Source organism: Cervus canadensis, chromosome 6, assembly GCF_019320065.1.
Source record: "Cervus canadensis isolate Bull #8, Minnesota chromosome 6, ASM1932006v1, whole genome shotgun sequence".
Taxonomy (NCBI): domain Eukaryota; kingdom Metazoa; phylum Chordata; class Mammalia; order Artiodactyla; family Cervidae; genus Cervus; species Cervus canadensis.
In genome coordinates, this window is record NC_057391.1 from 78844888 (window position 1) to 78872090 (window position 27203).

The 27203-nt window shown below is 47.7% G+C and overlaps 1 protein-coding gene across 7 annotated transcripts in view; it reads right to left on the reverse strand.

Moving 5' to 3' along the window:
• DPF3 (double PHD fingers 3) overlaps nucleotides 1-27203 on the reverse strand; it is a 303529-nt gene that overhangs the window by 110144 nt on the left and 166182 nt on the right. For all 7 annotated transcript variants that reach the window (XR_006270117.1, XR_006270118.1, XM_043472462.1 and 4 more), the window contains exon 6: nucleotides 20038-20116. Coding sequence is in view for 5 of the 7 variants with exons in the window: in XM_043472462.1 (XP_043328397.1) it covers nucleotides 20038-20116 (79 nt within the window). In the remaining 2 variants the exon portion in view is untranslated. The remainder of the gene's footprint in view (nucleotides 1-20037; nucleotides 20117-27203) is intronic.

Below are 27203 nucleotides of genomic sequence, written 5' to 3' on the forward strand. Positions count from 1 at the left end.
TAGATCTTTAATCCATTTTGAGTTTATTTTTGTGTATGGTGTTAGAAAGTGTTCTAGTTTCATTCTTTTACAAGTGGTTGACCAGTTATCCCAGCACCACTTGTTAAAGAGGTTGTCTTTTTTCCATTGTGTATCCTTGCCTCCTTTGTCAAAGATAAGGTGTCCATAGGTCCGTGGATTTATCTCTGGGCTTTCTATTCTGTTCCATTGATCTATATTTCTGTCTTTGTGCCAGTACCATACTGTCTTGATGACTGTGGCTTTGTAGTAGAATCTGAAGTCAGGCAGGTTGATTCCTCCAGTTCCATTCTTCTTTCTCAAGATTACTTTGGCTATTCGAGGTTTTTTGTATTTCCATACAAATTGTGAAATTATTTGGTCTAGTTCTGTGAAAAATACCGTTGGTAACTTGATAGGGATTGCATTGAATCTATAGATTGCTTTGGGTAGAATAGCCATTTTGACAATATTGATTCTTCCAATCCATGAACACGGTATGTTTCTCCATCTGTTTGTGTCCTCTTTGATTTCTTTCATCAGTGTTTTATAGTTTTCTATGTATAGGTCTTTTGTTTCTTTAGGTAGATATACTCCTAAGTATTTTATTCTTTTTGTTGCAATGGTGAATGGTATTGTTTCTTTAATTTCTCTTTCTGTTTTTTCGTTGTTAGTATAAAGGAATGCAAGGGATTTCTGTGTGTTAATTTTATATCCTGCAACTTTACTATATTCATTGATTAGTTCTAGTAATTTTCTGGTAGAGTCTTAAGGGTTTTCTATGTAGAGGATCATGTCATCTGCAAACAGTGAGAGTTTCATTTCTTCTTTTCCTATCTGGATTCCTTTTACTTCTTTTTCTGCTCTGATTGCTGTGGCCAAAACTTCCAACACTATGTTGAACAGTAGTGGTGAGAGTGGGCACCCTTGTCTTGTTCCTGATTTCAGGGGAAATGCTTTCAATTTTTCACCATTGAGGGTGATGCTTGCTGTGGGTTTGTCATATATAGCTTTTATTATGTTGAGGTATGTTCCTTCTATTCCTGCTTTTTGGAGAGTTTTAATCATAAATGAGTGTTGAATTTTGTCAAAGGCTTTCTCTGCATCTATTGAGATAATCATATGGTTGACCTTTCATTTCTTAAACAGTTTTCTTTCCACCACAGAGCCTTTGCACAAGTCTCTGCCCAGAATGTCCCCCAGCCCGGGTTTGCCTGATTAACTTCAGTTAATGATCCTTGATGATCCTTCAGTTCTCCGGTCTTTCCAATCACAATTAGGACCCTGGTGTGTTATCTTCCTGGGATGAGTTGTGTATCATCAATACGTGTCTCTCCCACCCACAGTAAGCATGGCGGGCCCTGAGTGTCTGGACACTGATGTAGCCATATGTGGCTCAGCTCAGGGCCTACACTTAATGTCAACTAAGGGAAGCAATAAAAACACCCAGGCTTCTGATTTGGGCAGTGGGGTGGAAGCATGTAGCAGGAAAATCAGATTTAAAGAAGGAAGGGAAGGAGTTCAGTCTGGGGTGGAGATCTTGGATTAAGTTATTCCAAACCACCACCCTCACCGTGGAAGAGCTGCCACAGTTAAAGCAGGATTCCCCAGTCTGCAGCTGGCTTATATACCTGGAATTTTAGGAAGGAGATGCGGATGATGGAGATGCCTGGGTGGCAGTGGAACTTATGGATCGGGAGAGAAGTGCTGGGAGAGAATAAGGAGAGGAAGAAGAAAGGTGTGGACATAGGACAGAACTCAGAAAATATCAGTATCTTGAGTCTGGTGGAGAAAGAGAACCCAACATAAAATTTTTGTTAAGAAAAACTTACACACACCGGACTTCCCTGGTGATCCAGTGGCTAAGACTCCACCTTTAAATGCAGGCAGAGGGGTTTGATTCCTGGGTGGGGAACTAAGATCCCACATGCCAAAACTAAGAGTTTTCATGTCAAAACTAAAGATCCACATGCTGCAACAAAGATGGAAGAGCCCGCATACTGCAACTAAGACCGGGCACAGCCAAATAAATAAAAATAAATAAATATTTTTCAAAAAAGAAGAAGAAAGAAAGAAAGACTCACACAGGAGTCAGTAATCTAGGCCAGAGGAGCAGGGTTGCCAGGTGACATTAGAGATGACACCACCAGTGTCGGCTCTTGCTGACAGCTATGTGTACCACGTGCCAGGCCTGTTCTGGGGCTTCAAGGACATTTGCTCACAGCCACACACATCCTCATTTTCCAGAGGCAGAGCCCAGATAAGGTCAGATGCCCCAGAGGGCCAAGAAGGATGGGGCCTGAGATGAGACCAGCGGGCTCAGCAATTAGGAGGTCACCTAGTGAGCACGGAATCCGCAAACTCCCGGAGGACAAGGCAAGGCTGCAGGGAGCTAGGATGCTTCTGGAAATGAGGCAGTGGCGATGGGGCTGACAGACCATTCCTTCCAGCATGGCTGCAGGAGAGGAAAGAGTCAGCTGGTGGATGGATGGGACTGTGGAGTCCATGGAGACTGAGTGGAGCTTGTCCTTTAACAGAATAGATCCTGAGCAGGCTTGGAGGCTAAAGGGGAAAAGGAGGAGGGAGAGGGGAGTTTGAACGGCAGGGTGAGGAGAGGCTGGAGTTCAGGGAGCAAGATGTGCTGTGTGTGCTTAGGCGCTCAGTCGTGTCTGACTCTTCTCAGCCCCCTAGGCTGTAGTCCGCCAGGCTCCTCTGTCCATGGGGATTCTCCAGGCCAGAATACTGGAGGGGGTTGCCATTTCCTCCTCCAGGGGATCTTCCCAACCCAGGGATGGAACCCAGGTCTCCCGCATTGCAGGTGGATTCTTTACATTCTGAGTCACCAGGGAAGCCCATGGAAGAAGATACCTGACCCCAAAACAAAGCTGGTGACCCAAGTCCCAGTCCTTCAGATGACTTCATCCTAGGGCTACGAGATTCCTAAGGTTTATTTTGATCGAAGTGCATCCTGGACCAGACTGCTGCATTGAGATGAAAAGAAATGGCTTGGAAATCCTGCTTTGGCTGGTTTGGAAGAGGAGGAACATCCAGCACTGTCTCATCTTCTGTATGGATTTCATCACATCTTCCTGCCACTCTGAATACCAGTTTTGTAGAAGTGAGACAGGTGCCTTCAGACAGGGTCCCGAGCTTAGGAGGGCCCCACACTTAGTTTAATGTTTTGCTGTCACCACCTTGAATTTTTTATTACTATGAAACAAAGGGCCCCTCATATGCATTTTGTACTGGGCCCTGCAAATTATGCATCTGGGGGACTTCCCCAGTGGTCCAGTGGTTAAGATACCACTTTTTAATACAGGGATCATGGGTTCAATCCTTTCCTAGTCAGGGAATCAAGATCCTATATGCTGCATGATGTGACCAAAAAAAAGAAAAAGCATCTGGTCCTAGAAACCTATGGAAGCAGGGGGTGGAGATCTGGGACTAACTTACTCCAAACAGCCACCCTGGTCGTGTAAGAGCTGCCACAGTGAATGCAGGACCCAGCCAGCTCTAGTCAGGAGGAAATTTCCCCTCTGAGGTAACTATTAATAGGAAACCTGGCCAGAGTGGTTAGTCACTCAGCAGTGGTCATTTTAGTGCCAGTGACAGCTCTGACCCTGTTTCTAGGTCAACCCTGCCTTCAGAGAGACAGGATCTGTCTTGGAATGTGGGTAAGCTGATCTGAACTGCCTGGGTTCAAATCCCAGCTCTGCTGCTGACTGACTGTGTGATCTTGGGCGAGTGGCTAAATCTCTCTGTGCCTTAGCATCCTCTCGGGAAAACAGGACGATCACAACAGCACACCTACCGCGCAGCTGGGAGGCTACGTGAGAGAATACATTGCAAACAGTACAGGGCTCACAGTGAGCCTCAGCCATTGTCAGCCATCGTCCACACTGTGGATCCACAAAGGGAATAAAACCCTAAAGGCACGGTGGGGAGGCGGGGTGAGGGGGCGCGGGAGGAACGAGTAGTTTCTCCTCTGAAGTCTGGGGTGATGGAGTTACAAGAAAATAGAATGTTGGGAAAGATACATTCTGAAAATAAAGTATTAGAACCATCTGCTATCCTTTTATCATGTCAGCAATCTCACTCTGGAATTATCTGTTGTGCAGAATCAGACTGAGCCCCAAGACAGCTGAAGCATTCAGAGAGGGCTTCACCCCCACCTCCGGCTCCCATCTCCTTCCCCAGGACAGGCTCCTTGTCCAGGCGCCTCTGAAGCCAGCACCCCGGGACCAGTCAACCTTGCCTGTGCACAACCTAAGGTCCTTCTTTTCACCTTGGCAGCTCCACCTGGATTGTGTGTTCCCGGCACAGCGCACATGGAGAGGGCCGGCTGTGACAACGAGGAAGGTCCGGCTTGCCTCCCTCTCTCTCCTTCCCCCGGGGCAAATCCATCTGTCAAGCTGCAAAATGAGAGCTTGCCTGCTTCCCTACCAGAGCTAGAGTCTCCAGGCAGGACCTCCTGTCTGGAGTTATGAATACCTTTAGGGCTGCCCCAGAATATTTACAGCACGATGCCACCCCCCTCCACCACACTTCAACCCTACATCCCTCACTCCTTCTGAGGATGGGGGAGGACGGGGAGGCAGGGGAGGAGGGAGGAAGAGGAGGAGGAGGAGGCACAATCAGGGGCAGTGTGCGTGAACAAAGCCGGCTGCAGAGACAGCAGAATCCTTCCTGCCAGGGAGAAGCGGCCGCCTTCCCCACTGATAACTTAATGACTCTGGCACATTTTCATCAGCCCAACTTGGAGCACGCAGTGGGTATCTGAGCCAGTGGTTTCCGAGAGCCTGAAAGCAGCGACTGAAAGCAATTACGGGATGAGTGTCCAAGAGACAAAGCCTGGGCCTTGGGAGTCACCGGGCTGCATCTCTTTCCCAGCTCTGCCCCCTGGCACTTCCATACAGCCCTGAGGATGCCACTTCCCTTGCTCTGCAGCTCGACTTCCCCTTCTGTAAAAATCGACCCAGCGGTGCCTGTCACCTGCCAACGCCTCCAAGGCAGCCCGCTTACAGACTATCGGGCAGGCACACATTCTTACATGGAGTCTCAAGATAGCTCCGGAGGTAGCGATTGTCATCTCATTTCATGGAGGAGGAAACAGTCTGGGGGCACTGAGACAGCTCACTGCATGGCAGAGGTGGGATTTGAACTCCGGCCTGTGGTTGAAGCACACGGATTCAAAGATGCACTACTCATTCTCCACGCACCACCCCTCCCAGCGCCCGGAGCTGACCTCTACGGCCTCTTGCCCTCTGCTTCCAGTGGAGTTCGGCCATTGAGAGGGATGGAGGGTGAGGAGAGAGGCATTGGGGATCTTCTCCATGCCTGTCCCTACTCAGGCAGCACCCCTGGAGCAGGGTGACCCTCCCCCCAGATCCAGCCTCCCGCGTGAGCCAATGTCCTCCCTGCTCCTTGGGACTCAGGATGGTGAGGGCTCCCCCTCGCTTGTTGGCACCTTTATCCTGCCCACACCTCCACAATCACGCCATCATCAAATTCTCTGCCCTTCAGCCCTTCTAAGGTTGAACTCTATGGCCTGCTGGGGCCAGGACAGAAAAAAACAGGAGCCATCTAGACAGGGGACTCATACCTCACCAGACAGGTCCAGATGTTTGGGGACCCCCACACCTTCCTGACTTCCCTATTGGCTCAGATGGTAAAGAATCTGCCTGTGATACAGGAGACCTGGGTTTGATTCCTGAGTCGGGAAGATCCCCTGGAGAAGGGAATGGCAACCCATTCCAGTATTCTTGCCTGAAGAATTCCATGGACAGAGGAGCCTGGTGGGCTATATAGTCCATGGGGTCACAAAGAGTCGGACACACCTGAGTGACTAACACTGACACCTTCCTGACAACCCTCAGTGCTCTCTCTGGAGAACCATCAAGGGGCGGTGGAGGAATATCTACACCAATGCCCCGTGAGGAGAAGCGCCAAGTGAGAAAAGCCCTGCTGTCAATGAGCTTGGGAGAAGACCCAGGGGACTACAGAAAGCCATTAGCTCAGACTTTTGTATGCAGGGTGGAGTGTTAATCCCTATGACTAAGTTAAACGCCCAGTCTTTTCTCAAGAGGCAATGATGGCTCTATGGAACTCAAGCAATGAAAGTGGTGGCTTCACCAATGACTGGCCCAGGTCCTGCAACATTCAGGCACCAAGGAGGTCCTCTTGGGCAAGCCAGGTGGGCTTCCCTCCCCCATCCCCTCGAGCCAGAGGCTGGCAGTGGGGGTGGCCCTCTGCACATCTGTGGTCTGGCCTTGGCGATGACACTAACCCATCATGCACCCTTACACACACAAAAAAACAAACCTTTCTGGGCTTGGTTCCCCTACTGGTAAAACATGGCAGTTGCCTCAGACCATCTGAGTCTTCCCATTCTAACACTGCACATCTCTTTGCTTCTCTGGATCCTCCAGGTCCTCCTGCAGCAAGGACCCCCTCAACTGTGACAGAAAAGTGATGTAGGTTCCCAGCCACAGGATCTACCCAGCGGCTGCCTCCGCCCCTCTCCACCCCATCAAGCCAGCTTGACAGAGGCCTTTCTGTGGCTTCGTGTTTCTTTCAGGCCACCCTTCGCGCTTACTTTAAGCTGAAGTCTTCTGGACAGAAACACAAGGGTCTGGAGAAGCGGTGGGGTGTAACATCTGGATTTTTCAGAGCCATATTCCCCAGGGCCTGCACTGACCCATGTATTAGGAGAGAGCCCAGAGCCAGGATCTACCAAATGCTAGTGATCCACAAGTCCTGTGTCTGCATCAAGGGAGAACGTTCTGCATATTTGAGGAATTTACTGTATGTGAATGTGGCTACAGGTTTAACAAAATAAAACACAACACAAGAAGAACGGAGATAAGCAACAAGGCTCCCATTTCAAAATACTCTATAACCTAATTCTGTATCCCCAGCAGAGAAATGCAGAAACTCCCCGCACCAAAGCATTAAGTGTGTTGGTGGAACTCTTTATTGCACTGTTGAGAAGCAGGGTAACATAATTCTGGTGAACTCTGAGGTCAGTTGTCCTATGCCAGTTAATTGGCTGTATGATCTTGGGCAAGTTACTTAATCTCTCCAAACCTCAGCTTGTTTGACTGTAAAATAGAGATAATAATAGTTTTATACCTCATATGGATATTGTCAGAACTGAATGAAAGTGAAAAAAAGTGAAAGTCGCTCAGTCATGTCCAACCCTTTGCAACCCCATGGACTATACAGGCCATGGAATTCTCCAGACCAGAATACTGGAGTGGGTAGCCATTCCCTTCTCCAGGGGATCTTCCCAACCCCGGGATTGAACCCAGATCTCCCGCATTGCAGGCGGATCCTTTACTGGAACTGAATGAGTCCATCCTTGTAAAATACTTAGCACAGTGCCTGGCATGCAGCAAATGTTCACTAAACACTAGCTATTTCTGATCGTTCATTTAGCTCTCTCAGAATGCTTCCCTGGTCCCTCACAACTCCAGCAGCCAGAGCAGAGAACACAACTGGGGACTCAGCCTAAGTGTGAAATGAGTACCCTTTCTTGACTTAGTATAAAAAATAAATATTTATTGAGCATATTTATGAACCAGGCAGTGAACTAATGGTTTTCACACATAACAGTCTCATTTTACCCTCTTGAAAACACTCTAAAGTCAATCTTATTGTCCTCACTTGACAGAAAAAGACACTCAGGCACAGAGAGGTTTTCATGATTTGCCCAAGGTCAAGGCTAGACGCAAATCCTGGGCTTATAATTCAAGAGCCATCTTCTTTGGACTTTATAGAGATGCTGCCTTTGATTCCTTATTCTAGTGAATCACACATTAGCCCATCCTTAGCTTCCCTGGTGACTCAGTGGTAAAGAATCTGCCTGCCAATGCAGGAGACACGATTTCATTCCCTGGGTTGGGAAGATCCTCTGGAGAAGGGCATGGCTACCCACTCCAGTATTCTTGCCTGGAGAATCCCATGGACAGAGGAGCCTGGTGGGCTACAGTTCATAGGGTCGCAAAAGAGTCGAACACAAGTTAGCAACTAAACAGCAACAACAATTAACTTAAAGAGTAAAATACTCTTTTTTTAATCTCCATTGAAAATAATTTCAATAACTAATATAACTGTCCACAGTTCTGAGGAAGATAAACATAGAAAGGTAAAAAAAAAAAAAACGAAAACAAAAACAGAAGCAATATCATATAGTGTGACAGCCCCCAAACATCTGGGAATCTGGCCAGTGCACTCTCTGATGGGATATCTGGGTGAATATCTGACATAAACATTCCATCAGATGCTTTATTTGTGAGACCCAACCAACCGAGTATGTCTCAATGACCCTTACCTGAAGCAGGCCCCCATCCACCAATGACATCAGTAGAAGTCCCTCACTAACTTTGGGGAAACACATGTATATTAGCATCTGTGAGACATCGCTGCCTGGATATCCTGCCATGTCCACAAACCTGTCTGTCTAAGTGTCACTGCTCTCCCAAATTACCTCCTCCTCCTCTAGAATATTCCAGTTAAGCCTCCCTCATGTCTCCACTACTCAGGCTCAAGACTTCAAGAGCTATTGTTGCCACCTCCCTCTCTCCTGCACCCTACATTCTGTCTGTCCTCTGCCAGGTTCTGTGAATTTCTTTTTCATAAAGGCTTGCTTGTTTGCCCCATCCATTTTGTTCCTGTTGTCACCACCATCCAGACTTCATGTCTTCTCCTTCCCAGAAAAGGCTCCTGTTAGCCACAGGCTTCGGGCTCTCTTCCCTGAACACCTAACCCTAGAGATTAACCATTCCAGAGACGTCTCCAGGACCATCCACGGTTCACCGTGGACTACACAGGCCAAACTCTAAGCACCTCAGCCTGGTGTTTTGAGCATCCTTATCCAACTCTGTACCTCCCAATCTCCCTCCCCAAACACTCTGCTTCAGCCACGCTGGTCTGTCTTCTATCCTGGTGTGTGCAACCCACATTCATCAACATTTTGGGAGCAACCACTGGGCTGGGGCTGGGATGCAAGTTGAATGTGACATAGCCCCTGCTCTCAGAGGCTCACCGTCCAGCTGGAAGAATGGACAAATAGACAAACGGGTATCACACGATGTGAGAGGTAGCCTGTGCAGAGGCATATATAAGGCAAGGCAGACTCTAGGAGGAGGTGAGTGACCAGTGGGGGGATAGCAAGGTTGCAGAGGAGTGAGAGACTGCTCACTGGGATCAAATCTTGACTCTGCCATTTACTCACTGTATAACCCTAGGAAAGTTAAATAACCCCTCTCCTCCTCAGAATCCTTATCTGTAGGATGGAGATGATCACACCAGCTACCTCCTAGTACTTTCTCAAGGATTAAAGAATTCATATAGATGGGACTTCCCTGGGGGTCCAGTGGTTAAGAATCCACCTGCCAATGCAGGTGACGTAGGTTCGATTCCTGATTCAGGAACTAAGATCTTCACATGCTGCAGAGTAGCTAAGCCCATGCATCACAACTACTGAACCCACCCTCTAGAACCTGTGAGCTGAAACTACTGAAGCTGTGCCATCTAGAACCTGTGCTCCACAACGAGACGTTACTGCGATGAGAAGCCCGTGCACCACAACAAATAGCCCCAGCTTGCTGCAATTAGAGAAAGCTCTCGCAGAGCAACAAAAAGTAAAGAACTATTTTTTAATATTTTATTTAAATATGCAAAAAAAGAATTAGTACAGACTAAACCAATAGAACATTCCAGGCCCATAATATAAATCAGCAGACTTTTGCCATTATTATTACTACCTCCCTGCTGACTCCCACATACTCCTCCATCCCTGGAGACCTCAGTCAATTCAGCACACCCTCACTGAGGACCTGTGTGGCATCCTAGGGAAGCACCCTCTGCCACCTCAGTCCCTGGCCCTGGCCATGCCCTCCCCTGGATTCCTACGGCACTCACTATCTACTCAAAGAAAACTGCCTGTGTTCTCTCCTCCTGTGACAGCAGCCTTCTCTTGCCAACAACACTGGAGACAGAGGAAATGAGGAAAAGGCAAAGGTGGAAGAAACAGTCATTAAACACATACCATGCATGTGCAAGCATTTTTATAGACATTATCACAGGCAGCTTTCTCAACCGCATCCATCCCCAGTTCACACCTCGGGACAATGGACACTCCCAGCAGCAAGATGATTTTCTCAAAAAATTCTGGATAACAAGCTAACAAGCGGCAGGGCCACAGTCTGACCTCGGGCTTCTCACACCAAAGTCAGCACACCTCCTTCTTCGTGCAGCTCTTGCTAACCCACTTCCCTGAGCCCCAACCAGGACTTGAAATAAGAGAAATCAAAAGGCTGTGCACCAGGCCCTTTGACCCCACAGTTCTGCTTCTGGGAAAATAATAAAAGCGTTATGCAAAGATAGAGCTGCAAGACTGTTTTTAATCTCGGACAAGTTTTGGTCCAAACATCCAACAAGTGAAACAATGATTGGGCAAATTGGGACATGGCCATATCATGGAACACCGTATAACCCTGAAATGCTGTCATAAAGGTGTCCCTATTGACATGGAAGAATGGTCCTTGTGTGTTGTTGAGTGGGGGGTGGGTTAACGTGGTACGTATTACTTATTGGGGGTAGAGAGGGTATAGCAGATGAAGATCATAAAGAGAACCCTAAAACAGGATACAATGAAATAAAATTTTCAAGCTATCTCTGAAGAGTAAGATTATGGGTGATTTTTAGTTTTCCCTTTATGCTTATCTGTAACTTCTGATTTTTCCACAATGAACATATACTATTTCTAACTGGATGACAAAGTAATTCAAGAGGGTTTGCATATAGGTATAAAGCAAACTTAAGGTTATCCAAGGGGAAGAAGGGAGGGATAAATTAGGAGCAGGATTAACAGATGTAAGTACCATATACAAAATAGATAAGCAGCAGGATTCACTATTTAGCACAGGGGACTACTGGGCTTCCCAGGGGGCGCTAGTGGTAAAGAACCCACTTGCCAATGTAGAAGATGTAGGAGACTGGAGTTCAATCCCTGAGTCAAGAAGATCCCCTAGAGGAGGGCATGGCAACCCACTCCAGTATTCGTGCCTGGAGAGTCCCATGGACAGAGGAGCCTGGCAGGATACAGCCCATAGGGTCCCAAAGAGTAGGACACAACTGAAGCAACTTAGCATGCATGCACAGGGAACTATATTCAATATCTTGTAATAACCTATAATGAAAACAAATGAAAAGAGAATATATATGATATATAAATATATAAAATATATGTATATATAATCAAGTCACTTTGCTGTACATTTGAAACTAACACAATACTGTAAATCAACTATACTTCAATAAAATAAATAAAAGAGGGTGTGGGTTACAGGCAAGGCAACCACAGGTTTGGTGGTCAAGGACACGGTTCTTGAGCAAGCGAGAAGGTCTGAGGGCATGAATGAGAAACTTCGACCACTCCCCAGCCCTCTCTCTGACCAGCTCTGCTGTGACAACCTGCAACCTGCGTCCACGATGCGAGGACACTTAAATATTTAAACAGTCCCAGCTTTGCAGGAACAAATGCACTGGGTCTCTAGGGATCAATCCCATGCCACAGGCCCTGCTCCACAAATCAAGTTTCTGGGGCATAGAGGCTGTCCCACCCCTCCCCCACTGCACCCCACGCAAGGACCTGCAAGATAATATCCTCAACAACTGAGTGATGAGCCCGGCTTCCCTCCAGCGACAAGGGCAGCCAGCCTGAAGCCCACATTATTGGCTTTTCTGCTGCAGCTCGAAGCTAGAAGCATGTGAGCCTTAGAGAATGTGGGGCCTTAATGCCCTCAGAAAATTTTTAATAAGACTGCAGTGGTCATCTGATTCTTCCTGTGCACTCAGGTACAAGGGGAAATGGCAGTGATTTTTAAGGAGGCTGAGGTCAAGCAGCCCTGGAGGAGCACACAGCAATCCACTCCAGTATTCTTGCCTAGAGAATCCCATGGACAGAGGAACCTGGCTGGCTATGGTCCACAGGGTCACAAAGAGTCGGACACAACTGAAGTGACTGAGCATGCACACACACATGCACAAAGTCAAGCAGAGTTTCTGAAACACTGTGGGAGCAGCTGGGGCTGCTCTAGGCCCCGCACGGCGGTCTCCAAATGTCCTATACCCCAACAGGCTATGTCTCAGGGAAAGAGCCTCACTGCTAAGCCTGGGAAGAAAGGAGCCCATGATGGGGGGAAGGCGACTGACTAAGGAGGTCTAGAGACTCAAGAAAGGAGCTGGGACTTCTGTGGTGGTTCAGTGGTTAAGACTCCGCACTTGCAATGCAGGGGGCCCAGGTTTGAACCCTGGTCAGGGAACTAGATCACGCATGCCACAACTAAGATCCAGCACAGACTTTTATTTTTTTAATTTTTTTTTTAAAAAAGGAGCTCCCAGGGCTTCCCTGGTGGCTCTGTAGTAAAGAATCATCCTGCCAACTCAGGAGATACAGGTTCAATCCCTGATCCAGGGAGATCCCACATGCCACGGAACAATGAAACCTGTACGCCACAACTATTAAGTCTGTGCTCTGGAGCCCGGGAGCCACAACTAATGAAGCCTGAGCACCACAACATGTGAAGCCATGCTCCGCAACAAGAGAAGCCACTGCAATGAGAAGCCTGGGCACCATAATTGGAGAGCAGACCCTGCTCGCTGCAACTAGAGAAAGCCCATGCACAGTAATGAAGACCCAGTACAGCAAAAGTAAATAAATAATATTTTCAAAAGGAAAAAAAAAGAAAGGCGCTCTTCCCATCATTGACAAATGAGAAAAGTGGTGTCATAGCCCACTTGAGGGATGGAATCAAGGTAGATCAAGGTCTAACCCCAGATCCTGCTTTTTGTCCCAAACATTCTCCCTGGGGTCTACCACCCAGAAGACCCAAGCCCTATTCTGATACTGGCCCAACTGGACAGAGTTACAAGCCCACCAGGTTTCTAGAAGGGAGGCAACACAGTGAAGTCATGGGCCACACAATCAAAACTACACATCAGTGGGGTGAGGGTGGTAGGGGACAAAGTTCTTGCTCATATGGGGACCAAGTTGAGACTGACAAGACCCAGAGGTGAGTCAAGTTCCCAGGAGGGCTTCCATCACATCTGTGAGCCTTCTGTCTCTAATCTATCCTAATAACCCAGTTAGGGATGGGAGGTAGAATGATTTTAATAGGTTTAAATTGAAAAGGCTCAAAATTATGTAAACTATTCCATTCCACTTCAGCTATAATTACTACCTGATTCCAGCTTGCCAACCTGACACCGGGAAGCCGTCTGTCGACAGTGGACAGAGCCTCACCTCATAAATAAAGCGTGCTTGCTCATTCATTTATTGTTAAAGCATGTTGTTTCCTCAGCTTTCAGGAGAACCAAAGTCTCTTTCAGTGTGGAGCAAGACGTATTTGTTATTGCTGTTCTGTAGTCATTAAGTCGTGTCCAAATCTTTGCCACCCCATGGACCACAGCACACCTTCAATCTTCCCCAGCTTCAGGGTCTTTTCCAATGAGTCGGCTCTTCACATCAGGTAGCCAAAGTATTGAAGCTTCAGCATCAGTTCTTCCTATGAATATTCAGGGATGGTTTCCTTTAGGATTGACTGGTTTGATCTCTTGCACTTCAAGCAACTCTTAAGAATCTTCTCCAGCACCACAATTTGAAAGCATCAATTCTTCAGCGTTTGGCCTTCTTTATGGTTCAACTCTCACATCCATACCTGACTACTGGAAAAATCATAGCTTTGACTATACAAACTTTAGTCGGCAAAGTGAAGTTTCTGCTTCTTAATACACTGTCTAGCTGTGTCGTAGCTCTCCTTCCCAGGAGCAAACGCCTTTTAATTTCAAAACTGCAGTCGCAGTCTGCAGTGATTTTGGAGCCTAGGAAAATAAAATCTGTCACTGTTTCCATTTTTTTCCCTATCTATTTGCCATGAAGTGCTGGGACCAGATGCCATGGTCTTCATTTTTTGAATGTTGAATTTCAAGCCAGCTTTTTCACTCTCATCAAGAAGCTCTTTAGTTCCTCTTTGCTGTCTGCCTGTAGAGCAGTATCATCTGCATATCTGAGGTTGTTGATATCTCTCCTGGCAATCTTGATTCCAGCTTGTGCTTCATCCAGCCCAGCATTTTGCATGATGTACTCTGCATATAAGTTAAATAAGCAGGGTGACAATATACAGCCTTGACATACTCCTTTCCCAATTTGGAACCAGTCCATTGTTCCATGTCTGGTTGTAACTGTTGCTTCTTGTCCTACATACAGGTTTCTCAGGAGACAGGTGCAGTGGTCTGGTATTCCCACCTCTTTAAGAATTTTCCACAGTTTGCCATGATCCACACAGAAGCAAATTCTCTATCAGTGTGGAGGAGGGCATATTAGCCAGCAGTCTGTGCAGAGATGTCTTGGGGTGTGTCCATTCTGGAGCTGGAGAAACAGGATTCACACCCCATGTTTAGCATTAACTAGCTGTGTGACCTTGGACAAGTCCCCTCACCTCTCTGAGCCTATTTCTTTTCAGTAAAGTGAGCTCAATCATCCCTGCCTCTCTAGGTTGGCACTGGGATTTATAGAAGCATGTATATAAAATGCTTAGCACCATGTTCTGCACACGTAAGCACCCATTAGCAGATGCTATCACCATAATCAGAAAAGGCTGGGAGCAAAAGACAGTATTGGTGAGAATGTGGGGAAGTAGGAGCCCTGGTGCACTGTTGGTGGGAATGACAAATGGTGCAGCTGCTGTGGAAAACAGTACAGAGTTTCCTTAAAAAATTGAAAGTAGAACTACCAAGTGATCCAGCTGTCCCACGTCTGGGTATTTATCCAAAAGAGTTGAAATCAATAATTCAAAGAGATATTAGCGCTCCTATGTTTGCAGCAATTTTCTCAATAGCCAATATGTGGAAACAACCTAAATGTCCAACCAAGAATGAATGGATACAGAAATGTGTACACATACACAATGGAATACTAGTCATCCCTTAAGAGGAATATCGCATTATTCAGTATACAATAACATCGATGAACCTTAAGAACATTGTGCTAAACAAAATAAGCCAGTCCTAGAGAGACAAATGGGCTTCCCTGATGGCTCAGATGGTAAAGAATCTGCCTGCAATGTGGAAGACCAGGGTTTGATCCCTGGGTTGGGAGGATCCCCTGGAGGAGGGCATGGCAATCCACTTCAGCATTCTTGCTTGGAGAATCCCCACGGACAGAGGAGCCTGGCAGGCTACAGTCCATTGGGTCACAAAGAGTAGGACATGACTGAGGGATTAAGCACAGCACCGCACAGAAAGACAGCTATGGCATGATTCTATCTATATGAGTTATCTAAAGTAGTCAAATCCATAGCATCAAAGACTGGAATGGTAGTGCCAGGGGCTGGTGGGGAATGGGTGATAGGAAATCGCTAATTAACAAGCATAAAGTTTCCATCAAGCAAGACGAGCAAGCTCTAAAGACCTGCTATACAACAATGTGCCCCTATTCAACATATAATTCAGCATATTCAGCATATAATGTTCACTTAAAAATTTAACAGGGTAGGTCTCAGTCTAAGTGCTTTTCCTACAATGTAATTAAATTTAAATTAACTTTTTAAAGAAAATTTCTTTAAAAATAGAGAAAGAAAATAATAACTTCACAAATCACTTCTATTGTGCCCCGCAGGAGGGCAAATGGGTGCATTGTTCCTCCCTAAATGACTGAAACTTAGAGACAAATATTCTCCCTCTTCCTAAAAATCATCCCATCACCACCATCCTCTTTCCCATGATGCTCCTTGAACACGTGAAAGCGAAAGTCGCTCAGTCGTGTTTGACTCTTTGTGACCCATGGACTATACAGTCCATGGAATTCTCCAGGCCAGATACTGGGGTGGGGAGCCTTTCCCTTCTCCAGGGGCTCTTCCCAACCCAGGGATCGAACCCAGGTCTTGCACATTGCAGGCGGATTCTTTTCCAGCTGAGCCATGAAGGAAGCCCAAGAATACTGAAGGGGGTAGCCTATCGCTTCTCCAGGGGATCTTCCCGACCCAGGAATCAAACCAGGGTCTCCTGCATTGCAACTGGATTCTTTACCAACTGAGCTATCAAGGAAGCCCCAAGAAAATGGAAAAGTGAGTCTCTCAGCAGGAGTCTGCTGTAGTGATGCAGAGAAAATCCAGGACTGGGAACAGTTAGAAAGCAAAGTGGCAAATGCCTGAAATGATCTTTAAAATACTCTAGTGGCTCAAACCCAAGGATTTCTCGCACAGATCTATCCTCTGTCATCATCCCACCTATAAAAGGGAGTAAATTATATTACTGGGATTTAAAGTTATCGAGTAAATTAAAGTCAACTGCTGGGTTGCTGAATTTTATATTAGACTACTGAGTTTTATAACAATGTTGAAAGAACAGGAAAGATTCTAAAGAGAACAACTAAAACAGAAATGCAAGTCAGTGACACTCTGCCTGGAGAATTCCCGGAGCCTCCAGAACATTCAGATGCAAAAAGCAGGGGATAATAAAAGGGCTGATCAGTCACAGGCCAGAAGCCTTCAGATCTGAATGAAGTAGAAGAATCATTCCCAGTATTCCTAAGTATCCCCTGAGAAGCTCTCTAAAGATGCAGGTTTAATAACATCTCAGTTATCTCTGCACAGGTCGTCCAGGCCCACACTCTGACCAACACCAACAGCCTTTCCTACAAAGTCTTGTGCAGATTCTTTACTTGAAGGGATTGAACACTTTCTCCCCTTCAGCAAGAGATTAAAAGGGAAGAAAGAGAGCTTTAATCCTGAAGCTGGGTAGACTTTCAGGATAATTAATAGAGATTGGTTACTTGCTGGAAAATGAAGGATTGGGTAAAAAATAAATTATGTTTAGATGATTGAATATTTCCCTGAGATGGAATAAATTCAAGGACTGAGTGAAAGGTAACAAGAAAACTATCCATCACTTGAAGTTAGCAGGTAAGATAATATTTCAACCACTCATCTTGAAAGGGAACCTTGGACCAAGAACAGCGCAGGATGACTATAGGAATAGATACCAGGAAGGGTTAAATACAATCACACCTGAAAAAAATAGCTACAACTACTCCACAGAAACCTGAGAAGAGGTGGTGGGGTCCAAGGTGGCCTAATATTTTCATAAATAACTCGAAATATGCAGTGGGGATTATGCAAATCAAACCACACACAATACAAAAGTGGCAGGGATTGCGAATCTGTGAAGAATGAAATTTAACTACTGGGCACTGTCTTTAAATTTACCTTTATTGAATCTTGTATATTGAAGTCACATATTATTGTATCTCTTTATGGAAACTCAATAGGGCTGAATGCAGAGTGATTTATGGAAGAAGGAATAATCAAATGCATAAGTAGAAAAGAGCACACACCTGGAGAGGCACTAGCCCGGGGGTCAGGACAGGCACCGAGTGGGAAGTGGTTGAGATGGTGCACAGTGCAGTAGGGTGGCCAATTACTTCTGCTCTCTACAGATGCGGGTGGTGCTAAGAGCTGATGTGTAAAATAAACAAGGAAATGTGTCTGTTACTCTTTGAACCACTTGGCCTTGGTACTACTTTCAATGAGAGTGCTGAGTTTAAATTAAACCTGGAAGGGGATTCAGAGCAGGCCAGCACAGAAATTATGTGATGTGTTCCTAGGTAAACCAAGAATACCAGGAGATGTTAAGAGGGCCTCCAGCACAGATGAAATGCTGAATGTGCCTATTGGTTGGGAAAAGATGCACAAAGCTAAGCGGGCCTGTAGGAAAGAAAAATTTCAGCTCCTATTAAGGGAAAAAAACAATCATTCAAAGCACAGTTGGAATCATGGAAGAAAGGGCAGCTTATGGTAACACCATCCCTGGGGACATTCGAGGAGTTGACCAGACACCTCTCTACTTAGGATGCATTAGAGATTATTAAAAGCATTCCCTGCTCAGATCGGGGGTGGGAGGTGGGCCTTGCGACCTCTCCAAAGGTCATTCCTATCCCAAAGGATCACATGTCTGAAGGGCACCAGATAAAAATAAAGTCTATTAATCACTGAGCTGCCGCAGAGTTTCCTAAGAGAGCCAGGCTGGAGAAGGGCATTCCGCGGTGGACCTTGTTCCAACGAGGGAGGAAAACGGAGGCCTGTGTAGGCAGAACCAACTGCAGAGACTTCCAGAAAGCCTGAATCGGGCGTTCCACGCGTCACAGGGAGCACAGGAGGAGGAGGAGATCCCATGGGGAAGGGAAGAGGAAACAGCAAACGGCTCTGAGAGCCCCTAAACAAAGCCACGGGAGTGGGGGGAGAGGGTGTGGGCCAGGCCAGGTGGGGACATCCGCAAAGGGCACGTCCTGGATTTAATGCTAAAGAGGCAGACCTCGGAGACAAAGCAGTGAAGGCAGGAACCCTGGGGAGGATGGATAGGGGTGCACGGGTGTGTCTGGGATTATCATGGGCTGGGAACCTGAAGACAGCTGGAGAGACAGAGCAAAAGGTAACCCCACTGTCGGGGGGGGGGCGCAGAAAATCACCTAAGAAAATGCAGGCTTTTAAAAGAGGAATGGAGCCGCAATGCCCCAGTTCCTAAGCAGCTCTTGGCATTCTTGAGAGCTGGGCTGCTCCGGCCAGACACAGCGGGAAAGCCTGCTGCCGGGGCGTCTGAAGCACCCTTCCCAGCCTTGAACCAGTCTCCCGAGGGGCTAGCATGCTTGGGCTTTTATGCGTCAGAACAAAACTGAACGCTTTCCAGGAAGCAAGACCCAGGAGGAAGCAGGCACCTCCCGGCACTGCCAAGAGACATCAGACCCCATGCCTTGCTCCCTCCTCATCCTGAACGCACACCTGGGGATGGAGACGATGTTACCTGCAGGACTCGTCTCAGGACTGTCATCTGCATGGTGTACTAAACAGTCAAATGGGGGTCATGGAGTTTGAGTTCTTCTAGCAAAATGTTCTCCAACCAGCTGTCACCCCACCAGGCACAGAACACCTTGTGGAAATCAAAAGAGGCCAGCAAAGAGGGAGGAAATGCGCGGCACCCCCGATGCACTGCCTGTGCCCCCGCCCTGTCTCCTTTGGGGTGTCCTGCCTTCATAGCGACCGCAGACACCGGCAGGGCAGGTGGGGCACCCGAGGGACCACTGTGCCCAGCCCAGCCTCACTGGTCCCACCACAGCCTGTGGCAGAGCGCTGCATCCTCAGAGAGAAGGCAGGAAGGGAAGATGGTCAGGGAGTGCGGTTTCGAGGGCCGCCCCTGCCATGGAGCGAGCAGATGGTGCCCGATCTGGTGAGGAGATAACTAGGGCAAGGATCTAAACCCACCGCCCAGTGCTCTCTGGTGGGTGAGAAAGACAAAGCTCTCTCAGGCTGACGGCAGTCCCTCCGAAAGCTGCAGGTCTCCCAGGTCCACCTGCTGCCACTGTTCCTGAAGCTCGGCCCCCCGAAGTCCTTCCCCAGCTCTGTCTGCAGACCCTAAACCCCAGAGCCGGGGAGTCACTTGTCCAAAGATGCTCCTGAAGCCAGTGAGAAAGGCTGGAGATGGATCGTGGGACATTTATTAAACTAAGTCATTGTCAGAGAAAGATTCATAACCTGCCTTACCTAGGACAGGAGAGAGAGAAAGAAAGGAGAGAGAGGAAATTAAAGAGAAACAAATGAAAAGCCGCCGGAGCCAAGCACCTCTGTTGGAGGATTTTGAGTTATGTTTTTGTTTGTAATTCTCTGAAACAGAAAAAGAAATAGAGGATGAACCTTACAGAGACAGAGAGAGTGAAAGAGAGGGAGCCAGAGGAAAACCATAAAGGAGGCCACTGCAGGGAAAGGAATACAGGGCAAGGAGGCCTCCCAGGCTGGCTTCTCCCTCCGGCAGCAACACCAGGCCTGGGGGAGCTGCCAGAGGAGGTCAGGTGTGACTGCAGTGAGGTGGCAGCCAGCAGGCAAACTGAGGTCTGGGCCCGAGAGGAGAAGCCAGCAAGCCCAGGGCTGGAGCAGCTCAGGGAAGGGTGGGGGCCCGCGGCAGGAAGGTGGCATCTGCTGTACTTACTGTCACAGACGTAAGGCTTGTCATGGTCTTCCTGCGAGGCGGCGTCGTGCCTCCTCCTGCCACCTGCGGAGCCACGGGCCTGGGGAGACATGGGAATATCAGGGTGCTTGTTATGCTGACAATCACTATGGTTCCCCAGCGTGTGTTCTGTAAGGCCCTGAGTGCTTCACCTGGATCTCCTTATTCAACCTTATACTTCACTCAAACCTATACCAACCCCACTTTACGGATCAGGAAACTGAGGCCCCGAGAGGCTAAGTAACTTGCCCAGATGACTCAGCAACTCACTTGTATCACTTCATTAAATCCTCACAACTCCGAAAAGCAGGTGCTACTATTATCTCCATTTTACAGATGAGAAGACTGAGGCAACAGAGGTGTGAAGTAGCTCACCCAAGGTCACTTGGTCACTAAGAGCTGAGCCAGGACGTAAACTCAAGACACTGACTCCAGAGCCTTGGGCAGTCAGAATTCCCATCCTCTACTCTTGCCCCCAGGACCTCTTCCTCCAACTCCTTAGCCCCAGGTTTGCTGACACCACATGTGGATGCCAAACCCGCTCCAAACCCAGCCAAGATGGTGGGAAAATGAGAGCAAGTAGCGTGAGCATGCAGCCATCACCCCAGACTCCTGTGTTCACATCCCCCTCCAGCTAAAGTGTCTCGAAAGCGAGCCAGGTCCAGAATTGGGGCAGGAGCCCAGGCCCGTGGGGCGCTCCCCTCCCCACTTGCTCAGCCTACTCCACGGGGTGGGCGCCTGCTGAGGCCTCCCTGTGTGGTCTGCCTCTGGTCTCCAGCCAGTGGCCAAGACCTTGACACCTCAAAGTCTCCTGGGGCTGGACTCTTGACACCCCCGCTGTGTGTGCATCTCCCAGAAAGGGCCAGCATCATCGGGGCGGGGGGGGTGGAGGGTTGGGGTGAGGGAGTGGAGGGGTGGGCTCCACCTCCAAGGATTGACAAGAGCAGCCAGAGAGGGAGCTGGCAGCTCGGCAGCCCTGGGACAGTGGCTACGAGAACATGGCAGGGTTTATTTTTAGACCTTTGTGAGTCCTACAGCGGCCACGTGGGTAGCACCCTCGCCTCCTCCGGGTCATTCTCTGGTAATGAGTAGCACTAAACTCTCAAGCAGGTTAAGGGCCCGCTGGGGTCTTTGGGGACAGAGGCAGGAAGGTACAGTGGATGAGGAATAAAACACGGCAGCACCTGGTATGCAGGGCAACCGGGACCTGGCCTGGAAAAGTGGTCCCGGGGTGGGGGGGGGCTTCAGAGTCAAAGGGCCTGAGGTGCTCTCACACACACACACACACGCACACACACACACTTTCCCTGGGGACATCATAGCGGAAAGGCCTGTACCCCAGTCGCATGATGTACACCCTGCCCCCAAACACACACAGTTCACAATCAACAACCACCTGCCAAGCTACGGCAGCCACCACCTCCTCGCTTGTCTCTCTCCAAAACAAATTACAGAATCCTCCCTCCCTCCTCTCCTCCCCTCCAGGGTACTTTCCCGCCTGGCCTCCCCGAGCCCCCACCATCCCTGCCCACCCCACAAGCCAGCAGCCCCCTCCCCTCGCCCTCATTACGCAGAGTTGACCCCAAGAGGGAGCTGTGCGGCCCTGGCAGCCACCCCCTCCACCCCGAGGCACTGACAGGCTTCCCTCCTGCCCACGTTGAGGGTGGTCACCCTCAGCTGCCCGCGCCCCCCCCACGACGTCCCCTCGGAGAAGCCGGGGACAGCTTGACGTGCGCAGCCCGCAGCCCTGTCACAGCCGCCTCGGAGCAGGTGAAAGCAAGTCAAGCAGAATGACAAGGCAAAGGCAGACCCAGGGAGGGGCTCGGGAGACTAAAAATACTTCCCGCCCGCCAGGGAGGAGAGGAGGAGAGCCGGGACTGGGAGCAGCCCGAGAGGGAGGGGGGCCCTGTCGAGAGCCAGGGCTTGATAACACTCCCACTCTCTCCCTGCACCTCAGTTTCCTCAACTGCAAATAGGGATTGTGGCTCCAGGGCATCAAGGACACAGGCCAGGGATGCCTCCAGTGGCTGGTATGTATGTATGTGAAAGTTGCTCAGTTGTGTCTGACTCTTTGCCACCCCATGGACTATAGAGTCCATGGAATTCTCCAGGCCAGAATACTGGAGTGGGTAGCCTTTCCCTTCTCCAGGGGATCTTCCCAACCCAGCGATCAAACCCAGCTCTCCCACATTGCAGGCGGATTCTTTACCAGCTGAGCCACAAGGGAAGCCCAAGAATACTGGTTTGGGTAGTCTATCCCTTCTCCAGCAGATCTTCCCAACCCAGGAATTGAACCAGGGTCTCCTGCATTGCAGGCAGATTCTCTACCAACTGAGCTATCAGGGAAGCACTCTTCCAATCTCCTGCAACATATCAAGCCTGGAAACTTGAAATCCTACTTGTCTTGCTCACATGTCACCTCCTCAGAGAAGCCCTCCTGACCAATGTATGTTCACTCATGCCTTCCGTCCCACTTCATGTCACAGCACTTAGCATTATCTTGCTTCATACTGGGCTTCCCTGGACGCTCAGATGGTAAAGAATCCATCTGCACTGCAGGAGATCCAGGTTTGATCCCTGGGTTGGGAAGATCCCCTGGAGAAGGGAGTAACTACCAGTATTCTTAAGGGCTTCCCTAGTAGCTCAGTTGGTAAAGAATCCACCTGCAACGCAGGAGACTCCGGTTCGATTCCTGCATCAGGAAAATTTGCTGGAGAAGGGACAGGCTACCCACCCCAGTATTCTTGGGCTTCCCTGGTGGCTCAGCTGGTAATGAATCCACCTGCAGTGTGGGAGACCTGGGTTCATTCCCTGAGTTGGGAAGATCCCCTGGAGAAGGGAACAGCTACCCACTCCAGTATTCTGGCTGGAGAATTCCATGGACTCTATAGTCCATGGGGTCACAAAGAGTTGGACATGACTGGGTGACTTTCACTTTACCTTTCACTGGTATTCTTGCCTGGAGAATCCCATGGACAGAGGAGCCTGGCAGGTTACAGTTCAGGGGGTCACAAAGAGTCGGACATGACTGAGCAACTAAGTACGTACACATAATGTTATACTATATATTTGTTGGTGTACTTGCTGGTTTTCTGTTTCCCCCATGTAAGGGTGGAAAATGCATCTATTTGGGCCACCATTATACTTGGAACTTGGCACAGGGCCAGCCACCTAAACAGCACTTCATAAATATTTGCTGAATAAATGAATCAATCCACCAGTCAGTAAGTAAGCTAATTGTCTTTGGTTCTTCTCCTTCATTCTCTGTATCCAACTGGTATTGTGTCTTCCTTCAAAGGACATGTTAGGCTTTGCATTTCCCTTTTACTCCATATCTTAAGTCAGGGGCATCAGTTAACCCTTGAGCTGCTCAAAGAACTCACCAGCTAGGGTTCTACCTCTGCATTGCCCTACCCAATGCATCCTGCATGATACTCAGACTCATGAGACAAAAGGAGTGGAGGACAGGAGCCCATGGTCATCCATTCAATCACATACTCAGTCACGGCCACCCGAAGCCTACTGATTTAGCCAATGATATCCTAATACCAACTCTACCACAATCACCTCATGCTCATGCTAAATCCAAGTCTTTGTTTTGATTGATCTCTGTCATGGATCAGCCTCTGCTCTGCCAAGCCACATCTGGTCCATGCTTTAGCCTTGTTAACATGCCACTCCTCCAAGAATCTTCCTTTTGTCACACTAAGGAGTAAAGCATCAGTTTTAAAATCAGACGGACATATCTTTAAACGCTAGCATGGGTTTTTGGACAAGTTACTTGTCTAAGTGTCAGTTTTCTCAGTTGTAAAATGGGCAGAGCAACATCTTTATTGCAGATTTGTTGTAGAGCTAAGGGGGTGTGAAACCACAGGGGACAATGCTAGGTCTACAGGAAGTACTCAATAAATTATTTCCCGTCCTTGCCCAGTTGATTTCTCTTTCCTCTGAACTCTTATTGCATTTGGTAAGTGCACAGTCAGAAGCCTGCTGCTTTCTAATTGTATCATGACTATTAGCATTTTCTCCTCAATTTAATTCCAAGGTCCCGGAGAGCAAAGATGACACTCCATATTTTATTATAACCCCTGACACTTAGTACTATGCAGGGCACACAGCAACCAAAGTTCTTTCTTATATATTATCACAGTTAATTCCTACAATACCATCTGAGTTTAACCATCTAGTATCATTCCCATTTGGTACTTGAAGAAACAGGTTCAGAAAAGGCTCATGACTTGCCCATAGTCACAGAGCCAGGGGAAGACAGAGGCCCAGATTTCCAGAATCTGTTACAGAAGACTTTGAGACTGATGTCCAAAGAAACCACTCTCCCCCTCTGAGAACTGCCCATCTCACTCCACTCCTCTCCACTCCACCTCCCATTCACACACTGGTGGGCCATGGCAGCCATGATTGTATCACATGGCCCTGCCCCACTGGCCACTGTTGATTGGCTGACTCAGAAGTAGACATATGACCCAAGCTGGGCCAATCAGATTCTACCTCCAACAGACTTCAAATTGGAAAATAGTGACTCTAGTTAGTACAGATCACTTCAACTAGGGACCCATAAATTCAGGAACTATGGGGCCACATGCACAGAGAAGCAGAAGAGGCAGTCTTGTGAGAGAAGGATAAAGGAGGAAGGAGTAAAGACCAGAAACCGCCTGGGTTCCTTACTTTTTCCCCGTCCTAAATCCCTGCCACTTTCTGGTCCTATCTGAACCTTCAAAAATTGCTCAAATCTGGTGCAATAGCTCAGCAGCTTTTCAAATACTTTCCATTTTTGCTTAACCCATTGAGTTTTCTACAACTAAAAGATTCTCAACTAGTACAGACTCAGTCCCAAGCAGAAAATTAGTTGCTCTGTATCAGTTGTTCTCAAATAGTGGTCCAGAGATCCTTGGGAGTCGCTGAGACCCCTTCAGGGAGTCTCTGATGTCAAAACTATTTTTGTAATAGTCCTAAAGTGTTATTTGAAAGTTTTCACTCTCATCCTCCCACAGGTGCACAGTGGAGTTTTCCAGGGGCTACACAACACAATGATGTCATCAGTCTATGTGCTGGTATACTCTTAAGTTTAACATTTTTCTGTTTCTAATATGGGAAGTATCACTGGTTATAAGCCATCAGAACAACAGCTTTGGGGGCTCTCAGTGATTTTTGAGTAAAGAATCCCTGAGACCAAATAAATATTGAGAACTACTGTTCTACACTCTTGGTATTTAAAGTGGAGTGCTCAGACCAGCAGCACTGACATCGTCTGGGATACTGCTAATCGAGCAAAATCTCAGTCGCCACCCACCAGACCTACTGCATCAGAATTTACGCTTGAACAATATTACCAGGTGCTTTATATGCACATTAAAGTTTGAGAAGCACTGGACTACACCATACTGCATCATAAACACTTACTGATTGATCAACTGATTGATAACACTCACGTGGATGACTCACAGGAATTTCATGAATTTTAAAGAGCTTTGATTGTTCGGCTAAAGTTACCATAGACTTACAGTAGGGCTTATTGTTGCATTAAAGCTACCAAAGACTAGGGCCAATTATTAATTGTTGGGCCTAAATTTCTCTCACCTCTCAAGGAATCTCCACTGCCAAAGTCAGAGAGCTATTCCCTTTGCTTACACTCTCCTAATAATATTTCACCTTTATTAAGCACTCAAAATCGGTTGTGAATTACTAACTCAATTTTAATGACGAAGAAACTGAGGCCCACAGTACTTACGTTATTTGGTCAAGGTCACAGGGGTTACATAATTGACCAAAACTCTAGTAAGTGGTAGAACTGGGATTTGAACTCAGGGTTCAGACAAGGTAGAGACTGTTCTAGCCATCACTACCTTAGCCCTGATTTCTATGAACACACAGAGCATCTGGTGGTCTCGTTAGAGTGCAGACTCCAATGCAGCCCAACTGGGGTGGAGTCTGGTATCTGCATTTCTAATGAGCTCCCAGGTGACATTGATGCTGAAGCCCAGGGACCACACACTGAGACAGCCATAGACTGCATCTCAGTCCTGACAACAGAAACGGGAGTGACTGTCCGCCAGGCGCCAGCAGCGGCTTGAATACATGTTAAAGGGTAGCTTCTTTGAGGTTGTGCATGAAGCAGTCTCCACTCTTTATTCCAGCACAGGCAGGCACACCTGTAACTTTTAGGTCCTTCCATGGTTCCCACCATGGGTGACATGTCCACCATGTTACCGCACAATGTAGAGCCATTTGACTGCCCCTCAGCCAGCATGGATGGGCCCAGAACTAGCCTAGGCCCCATCTAGCTCCCTTGCTGTGTTCAGGCCTTTTCTCAGCTCCCAGAAAGCTCAAATAAGACTTTTTGTTCTTTTCCTATCATTAAACCATTCATTCAACAAACTGGCCAACGGCCACATGCTGGGCACTGAGCCATGTGTGACCCAGTGGGAAAGTACAGACCTGTGTTCAAATCCTCACTTCTTCCTTACTGGGTTGGACAACCTTGAACAAATTCTTAACCTCTCCAGAAGTAATAATATCAACTCATAGGAAAGAAAGAAGCAGTGCTGACCAAGAGAAATACAATGGGGTTCACATGCCGTTTTAAATTTTCCAATGGCCACATTTTTGAAAAGAGTGAAAAGAGAAAAAGATGAAATTAATTTTAGTAATATATTTTATTTAACCAAATGTATCCAAAATATCTTTATTTCACTGTGTAATCAATATAAAATCATTAATGAAATGGTCACCGTTCTTTTTATACTATGTCTTCGAAATCTATGACTTCCCTGGTAGCTCAATCGATGAAGTATCTACCTGCAGTGCAGGAGACTCGGGTTGGATCCCAGGTTGGGCAGATCCCTTGGAGAAGGGAATGGCAACCCACTCCAGTATTCTTGCCTGGGAAGTCCCATGGACAGAGGAGCCTGGCAGGCTACAGTCCATGGGGTCACACAAATTGGACACAATTGAGCGACTAAACCACCACCTTTGAAATCTGGTGAATATTTTACATCTACAGCATATTTCAATTTGCATGAGCAACATGTCAAGTGTTTTGTAGCCACAGGTGGCCAGTGGACAGTGAAGAAATACAAAATGCAGCATAAAGGACCTACCATCACTTTCAGTAACGTAGCTCTTATTGTGAA